This window comes from Hermetia illucens, chromosome 2 (genome assembly GCF_905115235.1).
Source record: "Hermetia illucens chromosome 2, iHerIll2.2.curated.20191125, whole genome shotgun sequence".
NCBI lineage: Eukaryota > Metazoa > Arthropoda > Insecta > Diptera > Stratiomyidae > Hermetia > Hermetia illucens.
Window position 1 is genome coordinate 81467600 of NC_051850.1, and position 22369 is coordinate 81489968.

The 22369-nt window shown below is 46.2% G+C and overlaps 1 protein-coding gene across 1 annotated transcript in view; it reads left to right on the forward strand.

Moving 5' to 3' along the window:
- Positions 1-20741, forward strand: part of LOC119649007 (contactin-2-like) — a 61692-nt gene extending 40951 nt beyond the window's left edge. The window contains exon 6 of the mRNA XM_038050951.1: positions 20548-20741. Within this exon, the coding sequence (XP_037906879.1) occupies positions 20548-20690 (143 nt within the window). The 3' untranslated portion in view covers positions 20691-20741. The remainder of the gene's footprint in view (positions 1-20547) is intronic.
- The last annotated feature ends 1628 nt before the right edge of the window (positions 20742-22369 follow it).

Below are 22369 nucleotides of genomic sequence, written 5' to 3' on the forward strand. Positions count from 1 at the left end.
CCCGCTTCCATATATCCTAATGGCTTTCAGGCGATGAAGCTTACGCTTCCTAGTGAATGGAACTAAGGTGGTTTTGGCTGGATTAATTCGCAGCCCCGACTTCCTTCACCAGGCAATAGCAACTCTTAGTCCGGCTTGGATTCTTTCACATAGGGTATCCTCATATTTGCCCCTACAGATTAAAGCAATGCCTGTGTGGAGTTGCCAAATCTCCCATCAGGCGCGTCCCTTCGTGCGGATAAGTGAATGCTCGGCGAATGTGTCATGGCCATGCACATGCACGCATCCAGAGATGTGCGTGTATGGGCATGTTTATGCGCAGGCCGGGTAGGTGGGAGGTAAACACCCACCCGTGGATAAAAATTGGCTATGGGAAGGATACCCAGAAATAAAACCAAACATGGAGGAGCAGAAGAAAAATGAAGTTACGGTGCAGGGCTTCGGAAACCCAGTGCCGGCGGTTTTTGGGAGTGAGCAAGCGGGCTCCCGGCCGTCGATATCCAACGACCGCAGTACCTCAGAAGTGGGAACCTTGGCTACTGTGGCATCTAATGTTACAAGCGTACGGGAGGAACTTGAACTGGCTCCAGTGATGGATCCGTTCAGAAGGAGCTCGATTTTTCGCAGATCCCCTCCCACACGGGCACAAGCCCCCACGATCGCTACCCCCAGTGGGAAGCGTATAGCGGGAGTCTTCGATGAGGAAGAATCACTGACGCCGATTCACCCGAGCGATGTTTTGGGCAATGATCAGTCTGGAGCTGCCTTTACTGCCCTCGGTAAAAAGATCATGGAGCTGTGTGAGTTTATAAAGGAGCGCAGGAACATTCACCAAAATATAAGGGCCATGATAAGAGGCATCCGTTTGACGTACGGCAAGGCCCAGGATGAACGAGTAGGGAAGTCGCCGATTGGAAAAGTGAACCAGGCAACTCAAGTAACGCCGGTTCAAAACACAAAAGGGGAGAAACCGGGGAAGAGGCTGCGCGAGAAGCTGAATGACTCAACAGGCCAGCAAACCCTGAAAAGAAAAAAGGACTCAACTCCCAAAAAGGCGGAGTTCATGAAAAGTACGTCTGAAGCTACCAGGGAAAATACTGCAGTGGCTACCTCGAGAAAAGGGATCGAACCTTCAAAGGCGGATGCGGAAGCTTGGAGGAAGGTAGAACCGCAGAAAAGAAACTATCGGATTTTCATTTCCAAACGAGGCGAAGGGTCATACGCCGACATTCTCAGGAAAGTGAAGGCAGACCCCGAACTCACCAATTTGGGAGACAACGTCAGTCGTATTAGACGGTCGCAGAAGGGAGATCTTATGTTGGAACTTAAGAAATCCAAGGATGTAACCGCGGACAAATTCTTAAGCCATGAAATCACGACGAAGGAGGAGGTTCGCGAGGCGTTGGAGAAACGGTTCGATCTTGCCGGACTACAGGAGTCAGTGGTGAAAACGCTAAGGAAAGCCTATGGGGGAACACAAACCGCCATCATCAGCCTACCAGTGGAGAACGCACTCAAACTGTTAGCAGCAGGGAGAGTGAGAATAGGCTGGGTTATGTGTCGCCTTAGGGAACAGGTGGCGTTAAAACGGTGCTTTAGATGCCTTGGCTTTGGTCACATTGCGAAGTCATGCACTAACCCAAATGACAGGCCAAAGCAATGCAGGAGATGCGGAGTGGAAGGCCACATCAGCAACGGCTGCGGAGCTGACCCAAATTGTCTACTGTGCAAGGGAAAGGAGGGTGTGGACCATCGGCACATTGCGGGTAGCAGCAGGTGCCCGGAATACAGGAGAGTCCTTAGCACAAATCACAGATGAGGTTGATACAAATCAACCTCAATCACTGCGAGGCGGCGCAGGATCTACTCGCGCAAACCATCCGCGAGAAAAACATCGATGTGGCCATACTAAGTGAACCATACCGAAACCGCGGTGGTAGCGTTTGGGTCAAAGACCAAACGGGCCAAGCAGCGCTGTGGACTTGTGGAGAACAAGCCTTCCAGGAAATAATGGAGCACCCGGAGGAGGGCTTCATCAGAGCGAAGGTGAAGGGCATCCACATCTACAGCTGCTATGCTCCACCCAGCGCTACACTCGTCGAGTATGAGCGGATGCTTGCTGCTCTTGTTTTGGATGCAAGAGGACGTTGGCCGATCAATGTGTGGGCTCTTGAATGGGGCAGCCGGATAACTAACGTCAGGGGTCGTGTTCTCCTCGAAGCATTCGCGGAGCTGGACGTGGTACTGGCGAATGTTGGGTCTTCGTACACTTTCCGGGGAAGGGGCCTGGGGTCTATAGTGGACCTAACATACGTGAGTGCCACTTTAGCCAGTAGAATCGCTTGGCATGTCAGTGAGGATTATAATCACAGCGAACACCAGGCAATCTGCATAGAGATCAAGGGCGGATCGAACTTGAAAAAGAGTTTTCGCAAAATGCCGGGTGGTATGCTTGGCTGGACAGTGAAAGCGTTCGAGGGGGACACGTTTTCCGCGGTGCTCAAATCCGACATATCCTTGAATGGTACGGCTGGAGACAAAGCCACCTAGATCACTCGATGGGTGACGGAAGCATGCAATGTTACTATGCCCAGAAGGCGATTGCTCCCCAGTAGGCAACCCAACTACTGGTGGAACAACGAAATCGCAAGTTTGCGAGCCGCATGTTTTCGGGCAAGGAGGCTTTGTCAGAGACTCAGGGGAAAACCCGGTGGCGACGGTCGAGAGGAGGCACACAGGCAATTGCATGGCCGCCTAAAAGAAACCATTCGGAGGAGCAAAAAGAACTGCTTCAAACAGCTGTGCGACCATGCCGACATAAACCCTTGGGGCGAAGCTTACAGAGTGGTGATGAAAAGGCTGCGGAAATCACCCCAGGTGACCTGTCCGCGCCTCCTGAAACAGATTGTTACCACTCTGTTCCCTCGCCACGAAAATAGGGGAAGGCAAATTTTTGTCCAGCCAAATGACGGAAAATATGTGGTAGGTTCGGTGACAACAAGGCCCCAGGTTTGGATGGCATCCCCAACCGAGCTTTGAAACTGGCAGTGAAGACTAGGCCTGACCTTTTCGCCAACACCTTCGAGGCGTGCCTAAAAGAAGGAATATTCCCTGCCCAGTGGAAAACCAAAAGTTGGTGTTGTTTCCGAAGCCTGGCAAGCAACCTGGAAACCCAGCGTCGTATCGTCCTATATGCCTGTTAGATACAATGGGGAAGATGATGGAGAGAGTCATCTACAACAGACTCCTGCCCATCGTCGAAGCCAGCAATGGTTTGTCGGAACGCCAGTTTGGTTTCCGACGCGCCCACTCTACGGTGGACGCAATTGGCATGGTGGTAAACCTGGCAAAAGGTGCACTGATTTCTGGCGGCTGCTGTGCCGTGGTGGCGTTGGATGTCAAAAACGCATTCAACTCGGCCAACTGGAATAGAATTAAACGGGCGTTGGCTGACATAGGTGTCCCCGGATACTTAACGAATTTGGTGGAAAACTACCTCTCAGAGAGGACTCTCTAGTACGGGACGGATGAGGGCCCCAAAGAGTACATTGTCACAGCCGGGGTACCACAGGGATCGGTACTTGGTCCCCTATTGTGGAATATCATGTATACTGGGGTGCTTGCTCTTCCCGTCCCAGAGGGAACTACGATTGTTGGCTTTGCTGATGACCTAGCTGTGGTTGTTGCAGCAAAACACCCAGAAGATGTGGAGGCTTACGCAACGGAAACAGTGAGAGCGGTAAAGTCCTGGCTAGAAAAAGCCGGGCTGACCTTGGCGGACGCGAAAACGGAAGCGGTCTTGATAACGAAACGCAGGAAAAATAACACTGTAAAAGTGGAGGTCGGTGGACATACGGTCGTATCAAAGCCGGCTATCAAATACCTGGGGGTAATAATTGACACCAAGTTGAGTTTTAGGGAGCACCTAGAGTATGCATGCCAAAAAGCCAAAAAGCACTTGCAAAAATTTTGCCAAATATTGGTGGGCCGAAACATTGCCGGAGGCTGGTGCTAGCCGGAGTGGTGCGCTCCATCCTGCTCTACTCGTCGCCTGTGTGGGCAGAGGCGCTTGCAAACTCTCAGAGACGGAAGCAGGTGAACTCGGTTTACCGACGGATGGCTTTGAGGATTTGCAGTGCTTTTAGAACCACATCAGATGAGGCAGTATTGGTGGTGACAGGCATGATCCCGGTTGACATTCTGGCCAAAGAAATGAGTGTCCTGTACAATGCAAAACATATGGAGGGGCATGCACAGCGTAGAAATGCAGCAAGTCGCTTGATCTCTGGCAACGCAGATGGGACGAGTCTGCGAAAGGTCGGTGGACGCACAGGCTCATTCCCAACATTAGGGTGTGGCTTGAGCGAAAACATGGGGATACCAACTACCACATTACCCAGTTCCTCACGGGACACGGTGGTTGCTACAGGCAGTATCTGCACCGCTTTGGGTTGGGTGATTTTCCGAACTGTCCCAGATGCGATGGCATACCGGAGGATCCAGAGCGTGTGATGTTTCACTGCCCATGATTTGCGATGGAGAGAAGGATCTTAAACCAGGTGCTGGGTAGGAGCGGGACCCCGGAGAGCTTGGTTACTGAGATGCTGGAGTCCGAGGAGAAGTGGCTTGCGGTTGGCTCCGCAATCATCCAAATGCAGGAGGAGTTGCAGAAGGAACAAAGAAGGAGGAAAGCTGCAAATAGGAGAAGGATGAGTGCCTAAGAGCAAACCTACCCCGCGAAGTAATACCTCAATGGTGGTCCCGCGGGGCTGGGGCTGGAGAGACTGGGGGTGGTTTTTAGTGGGTGTGAATCCCACACGCGCCCGCTGTTGTTCCGCCGTTCGGGCGGCGGACGTGTCTTTCTAAGATTTTCCACCTCCGTGTACGCACAAAAAAAAAAAAAAAAGGATTAAAGCAATGTGGTCAGCATAACCCTGGCCTTGTATATCAGTATTTGTTAGTTCTTCTAGGAATTCATTCACTATCATACTTCACATACGCGATAATAATACCCAGTACTGTGGAAAACCTTGGGTAGTATTCATGCCAATAGATTTTGTGTGTGTCGGTTCTTCTATTCTCCTACAATATAACATTCTGCCCAGAAAGTCAGTCAGAAAGTCAGAGTGTTTCCCACCCGCTTGCGGATGTGGGCATCTTGTAGCAGTCTGTGCTCGTTCGCACACAGTGCTGTCTCCTGTTTCTATGGCATCTCGTAATACATCCGTCAGCTGATGCAGGGTAGTATCGGTTGACCATTTTGTCCGGCAAGCGTGTTGACGCTGAAGTAGAGGATTGCGCATTATAGCGTTAATTCTAATATAGTTGTCAATGACCTGCTCCATAGTTTTGATTACGAATGAAACATCAACTAACAAGCCACATTGGTTTGAATGATTTAGGGTGAATATTGGTTTGAAAGATTTAGGGTGAAAAGGATGCATTTTACCCGCTTTAGGAATAAAGACCACTAATGCCTGCCTCCATGTCCTTGGTATATATCCCAAGGCTATGCTACCACTTACCGCCCTTAGAAGAGGCTCTAAGATGACTTCTAGACCTCTCTGGAGTAGTACTGGGAAGAAGTCATATACTGAGGGTGATTTCTGTGGTTTAAATGTTCCCACTGCCGACGTTACCCTAGTTTCGGAGCATCCTTCATTTGCTTGTTTCTAGTTCTCCTTTCGTCCCCTTTTATTCGTTGTGGGGGTGTCGAACAGAATGTTGCCGCCTTCTGCCGCACGGGAAAATGAGTTCTGAGAAGCAGATGCACCCTGTTCTTCTCATTCTTCGTAAATGTCTCATCTTCCTTCTTCAGATAAACAGAAGATATTGCCTCGTCTTCGGCTGTAACTTGTACAGCCTGGTTTCTTCTGTTATTTGTTCGATCCCTTCACATAGTTCCCTGAAGCCGTTCTGGTGCACCTTTTGTACCTCGGCCAGTTTCCTGTTGGCTTTACGGTGGTTGAAGAGGTTTCGCACCTCTTTTCTCATTCTGGCTAGCTTTTGTTCCACCAGAATACATACATTGATAACTTTACTCCTTTGGCCGGACAGCTGCCTTCATATGTTGTTGTTGGGGTATTCCACTATTGCTTCCATTTCCAGTTCGCTCCCTTTATAGGTGAGCCATGTTGTTGCTCAGGTGCGTTGCATATGAGCCCCAATTTGTTCTCTTAAGGTTCCTTATTGTCCTTTTTATTTCTGAGTTGCCCTCAATATCAAATCTGACCAACCCGTTCATCAGAGTATTGCCTAGAGTTATGTCTATCACCTCTTGTCTAGCGCTGGTCACAAATGTTAGAGTGTTTCTTATGCTATATATTTCCAACTTATTGCTAAGAATAAATTCAAGAAGGTACTAACCTCTTCAATTAATGTCGCTGCTTCCCGAGATTTCATGGTGGAGGGTTGCTATCATAGCCGAGGAGAGGTGGTAGCGCCCTTTTCTCGCAGAACTTCACTAGCCTAGCGAATAGATCCGCGGAAATCCGGATGTCTTCCCCTAGAAAATAACCCGATGCTACGAATGCCTCTCGAGTTCTCCTCCCGGCGTCCAGTGAGGCTTGTGCAGTCGCAAGGTCTCCATTCAGGAACTCTGAAAGAAATATCTATACATATCATAATATATAAATTACCTATAAGGATGAGACAGGTTTTTGTTTTTTGCAAAAGGATTACCATATTAGCTGCATGCCTTGAAGAATTTGCTCCCGGTACACCCAGGGCTCCAATACAATTACTACTTCTGAATGATGCGAATTTACCTGGGCTATCGTAGTGCTGACCGTCGGTTCCGTTAGAGTTTGGAACTCTTCTTCACTGCCGAAGTATCACCCTCCACTTTGGAAATAGCGCTTTGTTGTAAATCATTGTCCACTATAAGCCCTAGAAAATCCAGGTCTAGGTCGTCCAGCTTTTCCTTTTCATTGGGCAGAGCGCACTTTTCCATTGCTTGATCTAGCCCTTTCAGCCTCTATGGACTCCGAGATCCCTTTGGGAAGCTTGATAAATTTGCCACCCGAGGTCTCCTCCGAAGTGTCTTTCTTCGTCCCTTCCCTGTGCACGTGCATTTACTGTTGCTAAATCTATAGTTAATATGGCAATTTCGACGTTTCATTGACCAGGGATCGGTCTTCCACCCCGATCGTTAGGAGTTTACCTTTGCCCTCCACCTTGCTTCTGAAGACTGTTCATAATCGCACCTAGAGATCAACGTCCTGAGTAATCTGGTGGCCCTTAAGATCCTTCATCTCTAGCGCTGGAACTTTAGTCAGAAACATTCCCACAATATATGCCACTGTCTCACCTACTCCTTTTCAGGTTAGCAATTTAAGAGACTTTAGTCCTAAGCGATTCCGCAGTTGCCTCCGTGTTGGGCAGTCCACCACCACCTGGTCGAAAGCATAGCCCGGTGAATATAAGCTTCATACTCCATCCCTTGCACATCCACCAGACAACAAGGTCTTCGATAGTTTTCTGCTTCCCATGAGTGAGTATATGTTCCGGAAATATATATCTACACTGAAAAATAAAAATTGTAGTTTGGAGTAAGCTACTGGTCTATCAGGTCCTTTTTCAGAGGTCTCCCAGTGTATATTGGCGGTTGCGCCGAATAGACAAAACTCTCAAAATTTATATTTGGGATGACCCTGAGGCTTTGAAGTACTGCGTCATCCTTCTGTGGCTCGGCGATTGTCGAAAAATCGACCGTGGCAGGAATTTTAACCCCTGAAATGCGTGGCAAAGCGTTTGCAACTGCATTATCTTTGTCGGACACGTGTTGGATATCCAAAGTAAACTGGCTTATGAAGTGCCGGAGTGCCGGAGTTGGCGAGGGGACGCTTTGTCGGACTTCTGCTTAAAAGCGAAGGTAAGAGGTTTGTGGTCCGTAAACACTGTGAACAGTTTGCCTTCTAGAGAGTATCGGAAGTATTTGATTGTCATGTACGCGGCTAATAGCTGACGATCATAAGTACTGTAATTCAATATTTCAGAAAAGAAACTTAACGGCTGCCAGATTTTTTTCACCTTTTGGTGAAGGGCAGCACCTACTGCGATGTCTGAGGCATCGACAAAAATGGCTACGGGCGCATCTGATTGAGGGATTGCCAGGAATGTAGAGTTAGCCAGCTGTCGTTTGGCTAGTTCAAGTACCTGGACGGCCTCTCTAGACCACGTAATCGTGCGTGAGTCTTTAGACAGCCAAGTTCGCATTGAGGATCGCGGCTTTGAGTAAGGAACGGCGATTGATCTGTGTTGGCCCGAACTTTATCTGAGTTCAGGAGTATTCCCTTCGGGGAATTCATATGGCCCAAAAACTTCGCTTGCTATTGAATGAATTTGCATTTTTCAACGTTAATAGAAGGAAATGTTGAAAGTTGCATATTGCCATTTTCGGAGTGTCTTTTGGAAATAAAGAAATTCGATGGTACGCCTTGGCTAAGTCCAAGGTAGTGAAAACGCGGCAATTAGCGAGGTTGTGCGCAAAGTCGTGCATGAATAGTATGGGATAGCGGTCTGGAACGGTCTGAGCATTCAGACGTCTGTGATCGCCACATGGTCTCCATTTGCCGTTGGACTCTGGGACCATGCGTAGTGGAGAAGCCCAGCAGCTACATGATGATCAGCAAATACCCTACTTTAAAAGTATGTGAAATTTTTTTTTAGCAATAGCGAGCTTCTGGGGTGGTGGTGGACGCACCTTCGAGATGATATGAGAGCCAATAGTGCACATGTGGCGCTATGCATCATGTTTACTCAGCTGCAAGAGATTACTTTCGGTAGTTATGTTGCTGCATTTTTGAAGAAACGCGTGAATGCGAAGGTCGGCTACCTTTTCAAAAATGATTGAAAGATTGACAGTAGAGCAGGTAGCAAGTTTTACTGAAGACCTGAACGAAGTTACGGGATCTATAAAAGTCCTATTATGCAGATCCACTAGTAATCTATAGTAACTCACTGTGTTTCGAGCAATATACGACGAAACCCCTTAACAGCGGCAAAATCAAAATTGGATGGGTAGTATCCAGAATATAAACCCGGATAAGCCCCATCAAGTGTTACAGGTATCCGGACTACGGACACACGTCAGCAACTTGCAAGGGACCTGACAGGAGGGCATCATGCCGCAAATGGCGTCAGGTAGGCCACCAAGCAAAGACCTGCAATGAAAGAAAGGGCTGGGACATTCCCCGGAGTGCAACCGCTCATCAATCGCTAGCTCAGTTTGCTGCGGAGGTAAATGCTGCTCTAGTGCTAATCAGCGGGCAATACTGTAACAGCAACTCGGCTTCATAGCATTTCAACTTATCGGGTCCCGCAGCCATCTGAGTTCGAGCAGCCGTTCGACTTCATATCCTCGCCATGGACGAAGGAATGGTTTCGTTTGGACTCGCTGTCTAGGGATAACGTCTTTTGGCGTTTACCTGACATCGAATGAGACAATGCCGGATTTTCAGTGTCGGCTTGACGCTCTGGAGGACGCCGTGACAAGTGTTCTAAGTACTGGTGAGCAGCAGAAATTTCCGACCCACGGAGTGAATTTGAAATTTGCACAACGTTAAAACGTCCGCGAGGAGGCATGCGCTATAAAGGCAGAGTAGAGATCAGAAAAAAGACGACTCCGTAGCAACGCTGACGGCTGGCAGGAGTTGGCTATAAACTTCTTCCCCTTTTTCTGCAGCCTTTGTCCCGTTCACAAACGGGGTTGGCTCGTCGTGATCGATTTTGCCATTTGCCTTGTCCAACGTAACATCTTCGTCTCCATTACCGCAAGACGCCGTCCATTGTTTTTATAGTTGGTCAACATTCACCATAGAGAGCGACAGAATGGAATGCGGTAAATTTTAGATTTGAGACGTTCGTTGATATATCGATCACAAAGAACACCAGTTGTGGAACGCCACTTCATCGAGGTTGCGTTAATGCGCAATTTCATAACGCATTTTCCCATTGGTTGATAGCGTTGACCCGAGGTAGTTAAATCGCTCAGTTCTGGGTAGTTCACAGACCTCACGCTGACAGTGATTGTGTTTGTTTCATAGGAGTCGGTCCTCAAAAATTCAGTGTTGTTTAGATCCAATCTGAGACCGTGTTGCATGAGGTGGTCATTCCATTTTTGGACAAGTTGCTCGAGATCATTTTTGCTATGTGATGCTAGAAATGCATCATCTGCATAAAGCAGTATATAGGGCGCTGGACGTTTGATGTCCCGTGTGACGGTGTCCATAACAAGAGCAAAGAGGAGTGATGGGAGGACGCTTCCTTGATGAATACCAACAGAAGCACGAAGCGATTTTGATAAACCCGCCAGACTTCGAACTTGACTTGTGGAGAAATTCGCGCTAATCTGGAAAGCGAAAAGAAACCCTGAGCTCCTGTCTACATATCGACCGCTTCGTATGCTTCACACGGCCGGGAAAGTGTTTGAAAAGCTCAACAGGAGTAGAATCGCTGAAGCGATTTTTGCTGCCGGGGACTTATCCTCAAGGTAATTAGGGTTGAGAACAAAGAGATAGACGGTGGATGTTGCTATGGAGGTCGTATACGCACACAGCCGAAAATCTCGATGGATATGGTATTCCTTACAACGCGTGATGTCAGAAATGCCTTCAATTCTGCAAGGTAGAAGACAGATATGGTAGGCACATTAGAAAACTCTTTTCATTTGCCAAGCTCTCTCTTGTGGGGATATTAAGGAATTATCTGAAGGACCGCGCCCTGCTCTATGAAACGCTAGAGGTGCAGAAGATAGTGGAAATCACGTCGGGAGTAGCACAGGGATCCATCCATCTGGACCTCCGGAACGACAGTCTACTACGACTCGACATGCTAAAAGAGTCTGATCGGTTATGCAGACGACGTTGCGCCACTTGCTACCAGACGCACTGTTGTACAGGCCCAAAGAAGACTTGAAATATTGACGGGTAAGCAGGTGGATGACTGCTGAGGGTTTCAGCCTTGCGCTGGAAAAAAAACTGAATTAGTCACCTTGACCAGAAAGGAAATCCTGACCCTGCGCCCCATATCGATAAAATGATTATAGAGTCAAAACCATACCATGGTTTAATGCTCAACTCGAAAATTAGCTCTTCGAGGAAATCAAAGCAGCAGCGCGCAGGGCTGCAACTAATAGCGAATGCTGGGGTCTCAGTCCGTTTTGTTCAAAGGCCTGAAGGAATGGGTCGACACCCTTCACAAGAACATGCACTATAAACGCAATGCTTCAGTACAGAGATGGTGAGCTTTGTGATTGGTGTCTTCTTATCGCACTCTCTCAGAACCGGTCCTGATGATGATCGCGGGAGTGAATCCCGTTGCCCTCCTTGGGCAAGGGGAAGAATTAGGAGAGATGGTTGTCCCTGAAGAAAGTGAACGCACACTTACCGAGCCGCAAATCAATTAGAAAAATGAGCCCAAAGACAGATGGATTCTTCTTCTTTTTCTTCAGCCTTTGTCCCGTTCACAAGCGGGGTCGGCTCGTCGTGATCGGCTTCGCCATTTGGCTCTATCGAATGCCTGATCTGGGGCATTCGAGGCTTTCAAATCCCCATCCAGCGTATCAAGCCACCGTTGCTTCGGTCTGCCTTTTGGTCGTTTACCATCGACTTCGATGTTCAGACCAATCTTTGCAAGTGAATTCTCGTTTGCACGAATTGCGCGACCATACCATCGAAGACGCCTCTCTCGCAACTTTTCCACGATCGGTGCAACCCCATAACGATCGCGGATATCCTCATTTCGGATGTGATCTAAACGTGTGACGCCACTAGTCCAACGTAGCATCTTCGTCTCCATTACGGCGAGACGCCGTTCATTGTCTTTTATGGTCGGCCAACACTCAGAACCATAGAGAGCGACTGGACGGACAACATTGCGGTAAATTTTAGATTTGAGACGTTCGTTGATACGTCGATCACAAAGGACACCAGTTGTGGAACGCCACTTCATCCAGGTTGCGTTAATGCGTGAAGCAATTTCATAACGCAGCTCTCCATTGGCTGATAGCGTTGACCCGAGGTATTTAAATCGCTCAGATCTGGGCAGATCACTGCCGCTGACAGTGATTGTGCCTGTTTCATGAGGATCGGTCGTCAAAAATTCAGCTTTGTTTAAATTCAATCTGAGACCGTGTTGCATGAGGCGATCATTCCATTTTTGAACAAGTTGCTCGAGATCATTTTTGCTATCAGATGCTAGGAAAACATCATCTGCATAAAGCAGTGTGTAGGGCGCTGGACGTTGGATATCCCGTGTGACGGTGTTCATAACAAGGACAAAGAGGAGTGGTGAGAGGGCACTTCCTTGATGAACTCCAACAGAGACACGAAGCGGTTTTGATGCACCCGCCATACTTCGAACTTTACTTTTCGGATCGTGGTAGAGCAATTGAACCCAGCGCACGAGTTCTTCTGGCACGAAGTGTTGTCGTAAAGCATACCAGATGAGTTCGTGTGGTACACGGTCAAACGCTTTCTCTAGATCCAGAAAGGCAATGTAAAGAGGACGATGCTTCTCACGGTGTTTCTCCATGAGTAACCGCGCAGCGTGTATTGCGTCAGTAGTTCCGCAGTTCTTGACAAATCCGGCTTGATTCACGGTTATTTCAACGGTTCCGCGAATACGGTTGTCAAGAATGCGTTCAAAAATCTTCATGGTATGGGAAAGTAACCGGATCGGACGGTAATTTGAACATTCTGCTGGACTACCTTTCTTTTTCCATATTGGAACAGTGGTACTTTCTTGCCAGTCAGATGGTGTTCTTCCTTCCTGAATAACCCGGTTAAAGAATTCACTGAGCCACAATGTTGGGTCCCAGCTCTTCGCTTTCCAGAGCTCAGATGCGATGTCGTCAGGTCCTGTTGCTTTCCCCGATCTCATTTGTTTTATTGCCTCCTCGACTTCAGTTGCGCTAACTGGTGGAACTGCTCCAAATGTCGGCAATGATTGTGGAAATGGAGGATGAGCAAATTCTTCAGTTGAAATCTGCTCGAAGTATTCTCGCCATCTATCCGTTGCGGCTCGACGGTTGGTAAGCAAAGTACCGTTCTTGTCATTAACACAACAGAAGTGTTCGATATCCTGTGTGCGTTCATCACGGCTTTTAGCAAGTCGGTACAGATCTCTCTCGCCATCCCGAGTGTCCAGTTTATCGTAAAGATTTTTGAAATGGTTCGCTCGGGTGACAGCGACCGCTTTCTTTGCTTCCCGGTTGGCATTCTTATAAATTTGTCAATTAGCAGGCGTTTTATCGTCGAGAAATTTGTGGTAGAGGCGTTTCTTTTCACGGACCTTCATTTCAACATCATCATTCCAAAGCCAAGTATCTCGGTTGATGTACCGCTTACCCGGCTTGGTGACCCCGAGGGTTGCAGAGGCCGCTTTGTGGATCGTGTCTTTCATTTGGTTCCATGATTCTTCCACATTCGTAATGGTTGGCAATCGTATGAGTGAGACCGTTTCTTCGTTCTTCTCACCAAATCGCCACCATTTAATGCGCGGCGGGCCAGTGCGTTCCTCACGCCGTTTTATCGGTGGCTTAATTCGCAGGACAGCAATCAACGGCCGATGTTGAGGTGCGATGGTCTCATAGGGAACGACTTTGCAATCAGTGACAGTGGTAAAATGTTGACTTCTTATGAGAATATAGTCGATTTGCGTTTTATTGTTCCCACTATAAAATGTGGGAAGATGAGACAATCGTTTGATGAACCATGTATTCATAAGTACAAGGTCATGGGTGTCCGCAAAATCGATTATACGCTCGCCACCTTCGTTGCGCGCTCCGAACCCCTTTCCCCCATGGCACCTGTTACCGTCTGCCTTTTCACCCACATGACCATTAAGGTCGCCGGCAATGATTATGTAATCGTCAGCAGGCACGTGACAAGTCTTTTCATCGAGAAGTTGCCAGAAGGCATCTTTCTCGGCATCAGGTCGGCCTGTCTGTGGTGCATACGCGGTGAAGAAGTGAATAGTGCGATCAGCTGATATAATGGTGAGCTTCATCAGCCGATCATCAAATCGTTCGACTTCTTTAATGGCATCACGGAAACCCTCTGAGATGGCAATGCCAACACCATATTGAGTGTGTGGGTTACCAAAATAGAGAAGTTTGTAGCCATTTTTACCGCGTTCGCGTTCAATGTCGCAGCTTTTGGAACCAGACCATCGGATTTCTTGCAGAGCGCAGATGTCAATGCACCTTTTCCGAAGGGCTCTTGCGAGTTCCTCGGTCTTTCCAGTTAGGGTACCAACATTTAGCGTGCAGACACGTATTTGTTTTGTTCGTTGTGTGCGGACTAACTTGCTTACGTCCTGACGCCGTCCATGCGTCAAGAACCCTTGCCCATTTCTCGACAGGACCGGGGCCCGTCCTGCCGCGTCGACTGAGGTGGACGCCCTAGTATTTCTCCGAGGCCTGTGACTTAATCCGATCATCATGTTTCTAACGACATTCTATGCATTTTCTTGGTCGACCTGTCGCGGGGCCTGTCACCAAGAGAGATCAGGTAGGATTTAGCATAGTAGAATAACTCCAACTATACTCACATGTTGAGATTATTTCCTTACCCAACTTCTAGGTGGGCATGGAAATTGTTAGTCTTACCTGCACAAAATTGGGAAGGCACGATTTCCTGATTGCCTGTTCTGCAATAGAGTCGCGCACAACGCGGAATACACCTTTTTCTCTTGTGAAAGGTGGAACGGCTTTCGTCAACAGCGTTATGCAGACGCAGGAGGGCTCCCTCCAGGCAACATTGTCAAAGAAATGCTGCGGAGCGGTGGCAAATGGAATCTTGTGGCGCATTATGTTCGGCCCCTCTTTGCAACAAGAAGGTTGAGCTTGGCCGGCGGATGGCAAGGGATTCCCTGAACTAACAACTCCCCTCTCTCCTCTCCTCCCGTTGGTGAAAGGAATTCCCTGACTTGAATTCACCCGAAGGAAGGAAAATGGCAGAGGGGGGGGGGGGTGCTTGCCCGAAGTAAAGTGTCAAACGATGGCAGGATATTTCTCTGATGGCAGGAAGTGTATAGTGGCAGTTTTCTGATTTTTTTTCCAGATTTTTCGGTGTGGTAGTTTCTGAGAGTGGACCCGTGAAAGAAATGACCATTTTCAGCCCCGTCCTCCCCTTGTGAATTAAATGTCAAAACTGAAACCCTTGTGAGTTAAATGCCAAAGCTGAGACCAGTTTTGAAAAGTAATAATCGATACTTTCCATTTGATAGCCCATATGACTATATTCATTGAAAAAAAAAATTACACCCCCATTTTACGTGTATGGCTCCCCTTTTAAATTCGACGTAGAACGATGTACATCTCTGTCTGCGTGAGCATTCACAGTGTCAATCGCTATAATTGTTTCCGAGCAAAATACGTAGGGCAGACAGTAAACTGATTTTAATAAGGTTTTGTTTTACACAAAACCTTAGAAATGGAGCAAAATGTTACCTAGAGTCACGCTACCCTTCAGGGTGGAGGCGCCAGGCGGTGTTTGATGTAATCGGCTCCACCCTGTTATCGAGATCGTCCAACCACTATTTTTTGTAGTGAGTACGTTAGTATCAATGGTATTCAAGTGACGCATATGACGCATGAAGTAAAGTGGAGTTATTCAGACGAGTGCTATCAATTTAGATAGGTATGTGCGTATATACCATACATATGTACACATTGTCTATGAAAAACAAAAAGGTGCCAGAGCCCGATGCTATCCCAGCAGAGGTATACAAGCTGGTATTCCAACACCGGCCAAACCTACTGCTCGGCGCATTCAATGCTTGCCTGAAAGAGGACTTTTTCCTTGCTCGTTGGAAGGTTGCGAGGCTTGCGCTGATCCATAAAGGAAAAGGCGACCTCGAATCGCCATTTTCATACCGTCCACTATATATGCTTGACACCGCTGGGAAAGTACTCGAAAAGTTCATCAGAAGTAGACTCGCTGAAGCGATACGCGCTGCCGGGGATTTATTTGCCCGGCAGTTTGGTTCTAGAGCAGGGAAATCCACAATTCGACGAGCAGAGACGCATAGCCGCCGAACTCGACGGGTGGTGCTCCTCGTAACGCTTGACGTCAGAAACGCCTTGAATTCCGTAAAATGGAAAGACATTCTAGGCACACTAGACAATACTTTCAACGTACCAAACTATCTCTTTCGGATATTGAGGGACTATCTAAGGAACCGCTATCTGCTCTTTGAAACACTAGAAGGTCAAAGGAGGATGGACGTCACGTCGGAGGTAGCACAGGTATCCATCCTAGGGCCGGACCTCTGAAACGCTATCTATGACAGTCTACTTAAACTCGACATGCCAGAAGAGTCGCGCCTGGTCGGCTATGCACATGATGTCGCAGGGCTTGTTGGGTAAGCGGATGGATGACTATTCATGGTTTCAACCTTGCAATGGAAAAAAACCGAAGTAGTCATCATCATCATTATCAACGGCGCAACAATCGGTATCCGGTCTAGGCCTGCTTTAATAAGGAACTCCAGACATCCCGGTTTGGCGCCGAGGTACACCAATTCGATATCCCTAGAAGCTGTCTAACGTCCTGGCCTACGCCATCGCTCCATCTTAGGCAGGGTCTGCCTCGTCTTCTTTTTCTACCATAGGTATTGCTCTTATAGACTTTCCGGGTAGGATCATCCTCATCCATACGGATTAAGTGACCCGCACACCATAACCTATTGAGCCGGATTTTATCCACAACCGGACGGTCATGGTATCGCTCATAGATTTCGTCATTGTGTAGGCTACGGAATCGTCTATCCTCATGTAGGGGGCCAAAAATTCTTGGGAGGACTCTTCTCTCGAACCCGGCAAGAGTTTGCGAGGAATACATGAGGACTGGAAAGATTATAGTCTTGTACAGTAAGAGCTTTGACCCTATGGTGAGACGTTTCGACCGGAACAGTTTTTGCTGAAATAGGCTTTGTTGGCTGACAACAACCGTGCGCGGATTTTATCATCGTAGCTGTTATCGGTTGTGATTTTCGACCCTAGATGGGAGAAATTGTCAACGGTCTCAAAGTTGTATTCTCCTATCATTATTCTTCTTCGTGTTTGACCAGTGCGGTTTGATGTTGTTGCTTCGGTGCTAACGTTGCCACCATATACTTTGTTTTGCCTTGACGGGTTGACTCTTGACTCAAAGATGAGATTTTTTGAGCAAATCAAAGCAGCAGCGAACAAGGCTGCAACTGGAGTTTCGGCGTTAAGTAGGCTAATACCAACATTGGGGGTCCTACGTTTAGCAGGCGACGTCTCCTGATGAGTTCAACGTAGTCTGTCCTGCTCTACGGCGCAGAGGTATGGGCTGGCGCTCTTAACAAGGAGGTATATGTTAAACGCCTCGCGCAAGTACAGAGACGAGGAGCTTTATGAGTGGTGTCTGCGTATCGCACTGTCTCTGAACCGGCCGTGATGGTGATTGCGGGAGTGATCCCCGTTGCCCTTCTTGCTAGGGAGCGTCAAGCCATATACAAACGCAAGAGAGATGAGCCAAGGGAGGTGGTTAGTCGCGAAGAACGGCAACGCACTGTGGACGAGTGGCAGCTCTCTTGGCAAAATGAAATTAGAGGCAAATGGAGTGCGCGGCTAATCGGCAACTTAAGTGCATGGCTGAATCGGAAGCATGGGGGGACTGACTATTTCCTTACCCAATTTTAAAGTGGGGATAGAAATTTTCAGTCTTACCTGCACAAGTTTGGAAAGCCGCGATCTCCGGATTGTGTGTTTTTCAATGGAGCTGTGGACGCGCGCCCATCACACTTTTTTTTCTTGTGGAAAGTGGGATGGGGTTCGTCAGCAGCTCTATTTAAACACAGGGGATCTCTCTCCAGACAACATTGTCGAAGAGATGCTGAGTTCTGCTGACTGTGGACTGTGTTGTCCATTATGTTCGGGTCCTTCTCGTTGCTCGGTGGAGGAGCCGGATGGCAGGGGGTTCCTTGAACTGGCAGTTCCCTTCCTCCTCTCCGCTCCCATTGGTGAAAGGGATTCCCTGATTTGAAGGCTGCGCAAGGCGGGAGAGTTCGGGGACTAGCCCGAAGTAATGTGACAAACGGTTCGAGGCTAGCTCTCTGACTATGGGGAGGTGTTTAGTTGGTAGTCCGACGGGCGTACCGAACCGGGAGTCCAACACTGTGTGCGTAAATGCATTCACCTACCCTACCCCAAAAAAAAAAATGTACACATCAGTAGGCGTTAATAGACATGACAATAACATAATATTTCAATATGTAGATATATCTGAACGTTTGGAAATGCACATATGAAGGAATATTTTGAATTTATAGTTATCTGCAAAAAGAAAAACGTACATAGAAACTTTCGCATATAAGATAGACACAAAACCTTTATAACTGAAGCGCCCAGCTTCCGATATTCTGAGTTGTTTGAGACTTGAATCAACTTCTCTTGCTTTTTTGACCAAATCTGGGACCCGAAAAAAAGTGTAAATTTAGTTTTATTTAGAACACATGTAATTATAACCAGAACTAGAACTAACGAGGTCCGTTAAATAATAGAAGTTTGGAAGATTTTGAAAAATCCAATTTTGAAATGGCGCTCAGTTTGTTTACGTAAAAATATAAATTCTAGTGCGGACAATAACGACGAGGGTTGTGATCATTGGATACAAAAATTATTATAATTGATCTAGTAATTCCTCAGAAAAATGAGGAGAGGTTTTGTTAAACGTTTTCTCGAGATAGACGCGTTCAAAATTTGAGAAGATGTTTGGGATTATTCGGAATGTAACATCTTACCAAGTTTAAATGCAGTTTTCTAAAAACGAGACAAATATTAAATGGCCGAGCAAAGTATCCGGAAAAACGCGCACAGTTCATGTGGAAAATGTGGTGTTTTATGTCTTCTAGTGTGAAATTTCCTTATCGAAGAAAATTAAACAAAGAAAAAATATTGCGAGTTTGGGCTTGAAACTTTAGGGATGGTTCCTGAAATGATGTTCTATTAAATTAGTGAATAAAAAAAATGCCAAAAATGCTGACTGGGAAAAGTCCCCATGAAGGATATAGTTCCCGAAACAGAGGATTCCGTCAATGATACTTAAAAGAAGATTTTGAGGGGAGTAGAAACTTATCGTTAATTATTACCGATTAAGACAACAATCGCTATATGCAACAAGGGACAACGGTGGACTGCACGAAACCTTCTCGATGTAAGTGTCAAAGCCCCGAACGGGTCAAGTGGAGGGTAACCGGTATGGCCTTCTGCTCCGAAGAAATTCAAATTTCCAGTAAACAAAAATTTTACTGAAAGAACCTGAATTTTTGTTATCCTTTATATAGAGGAATATAGAAACCCTAAGGTACGGTAAACTAAAATATGGAGAAAACCGGGGTATAGGTCGGTGTGAGTAAGGGAAGGAAACGTATGAAGTTCATATGGAGCTAATCCTGACCTCAGACGAAGATATCTCCGAAAGATTTTCTGCTACAAACCATCTATGCATTTTTTGCATCTGGCGATGTTCTTAGAATTAAAAGAGGAACCAAGACAGCTACGGTTTCTTATGAGGGCAGAGGCAACTCTTCAGACGTTGTTTCACCTCTGCCCTGGAAGCAGCTTGACCGAAGTGGCTTGCAGATGTTGTACGCTTCCTTTTATAATTCGCAAAACACGAAAAAGGTGCAATTATATTCAACATAAATCCGCCTACAGTTCAGACCAAAGCTTGGCCGGAGCTAGACACTCTTTTATGGATTGGGGAGTCCTAAGTCCGCATACGCTTGATGCCAGATCAGACCAAATGGAGCAATTTGCTCCCCCCCTTTGATGGTCCACGGACTCCCCTTTTCTTCTTCTTCTCTCAAGTTCCTAACTTAAAAGAGATTTATGTCGAATATAATTCGCACCCTTGTCGTGTTCTGCGAATTACAAAAGGCAGCGTATAACATCTGCGAGCCGCTTCGGTCACGCTGCTCCCAGAGCAGAGGTGAGGCAGCTTGTGAAAAGTTGCAATTTTGGAAACTTGGGTGTTAAACCCAAAAAGAGGAATCCGCGGTCCATCAAGAGTGGGAGCAAGTTACTCTTCATTTGGTCTGGCCCGGCATCAAGTGGATGCGGACTTAGGACTCCCCAATCCCTAAAAAAGATGTTCTTATATTCGCACGAACCTGTGTACGTAACTTAGGAAACCTGAGAAATCCACCTTGAATCTTTAGATCAACGGTTTATGTCCGTGGACATAGAAAATGACTGGAAGTTGGCTTTCACTCGATTTGAGTTAAGCGATTAACGAAGACATGGCCAGGGTACGGAAAACACTATTTAATAACAACATTCAAGCTGCAAATTTTTCTCGTTCAGTGCAAATGCTGCAGCTAATCACAAACTAAATTACGTAGGCCAGCATGAATTAAAGCCAATTAATTCATTTCTCTTCATTTCTTCTTCATTTCTCCCCCATCTAAAATTATATGGAAAAGCAGAACATTGGGATTAATTTACAATTATCATAAAATAAAATCGAATGGAGAATTTTAATAGAAATAAAATTTCCATTTTTTTACTTCCAGGTGAAAAGCCTGCAGCTATGCAGCATCCGAACAAAAATTCAAAGGCGGTCGTTTTGGTAATATCCTTTGAAGTGATAATGTGTATACTTACGAGTTCAATGTTGCTAAGGAATTTTCTGGTTGTACGAATGTTTTTTATATAAAAATTTGAAAGTAATAAATGTATAAAAGTGATTTAAGCGAAGAAAAACAAATCCAAACTCTTTGAATTACAGAACCTTTTGCTGCCTACTCGTGAATAAATGTCATCTGCGACTTGAATTATTTCTACCTGCCGGGAGCGTAAGTTTCCGAGTTGATCCAAGTTCCAATCCTAGAGAATAACCGCAAATAATGTTCCGAACGTTCCGATGTGAAACTGGGGGAAAAAGTACCTTGGTCATAAGCAAAACTTAGAATTCTATAATAGATTATTCATCAAAATCGATATTGTCTCCTTCAAAGTATCTTCAAAGTACTTACGTCTCCGTCTGACTCAGTCCTCGAATCATTTTTATAATCGGCGCTTCGTGTGTTTTTCATCTCATCCTCTCATATATCTCGTGAAACGCGTTTTCCCTTATGATTTTTTGACGCGATTGGGTAGCAAGAAATTGCATGGAATCGAGTCTTTTTGGTCGGCCCCACACCATTGAATCCGCTCTTAACGCATACTTTAATACAAACTCGCCGACACCGAAATTTGAAGAAAATGCAGCAACAGATATAGCAACACAACAAAATGAGTAGGGAAACTGGACGCTTCGAGTATAGAGGTTTTGTGTTCTTTTTATGTGAGGAACTGTCTAGATACAGTTTTCCATACGTATTATACATATCTAAGAATACAAAATGCTCCTTCATACTTACATCCAAGATACACATATGTTCATAACATACATACCAACGACATAAATACTGGGTTCATCCTAAATAAACAAACATTACCTATTGCCGCATAACATGCATACATATATATGTGCGCATCTAAATTGGTATAACGCATCTTCACGCTTTCCCACTTTACTCCGCGGACAAAGCAGACATATATCATATAATATGTCCGTAAATTAAAAACCGCTGGTAACAAGGTACACGTCTATTATATTGGTTACTACCCGTAAGCTTTATTAGGACGTACATATACTCTATACATATGTCTATGTCGAGTGATTGACATTAAAATGCAAATAGCCAAAAAATGCCGAAAACTAAAACTAAAACGTCCATTGGATCCCGCCGCTCATGTAAGCTCACTTTATATAATGATGATGTCATACACGTCTAAGGTGCAATAAATTTACGTGAAATACGAAACTTTGACCTTCTATAACTTTGCTTTCATTCGCCTATGCTGATGGCAAATTTTGTAATTCTGGGATGAACTTAAGGAGGGTTTCGCGGTAAATTTCGAAAACATGGTAATATGCTATTATATTATTAACTTTATCTGTGCATGTATGTATTTTGAAGCGTGGATTGATAGATGCATTACTGTGTTTTTTCCTGAGTTTTCGATTGGATAGATTCTGAGAACGAGACCTATTTCAATGTCTGGGACATACATGTTGAGCCCTTACTCTCCTATGGTTCACCCAATATCAGAAACAAGATCAGTTCCGAAAAGTACTAATCGCGCCCTTTCAATTGATACCCCACGTGATCATGTCCTGCAAAAAAACTTGACACCCGCCTTTTGCATGTATGGACGCAAAATCACACCACGCTGTATTATAAAGGGACGCATAAACCACAATTTCTCTCCAAATTGCGTGAAAACAGGTTCAGCCGTTTGCGAGTAAATCGGGTGTGACAGACAGACAGACATTGAATCGATTTTAAT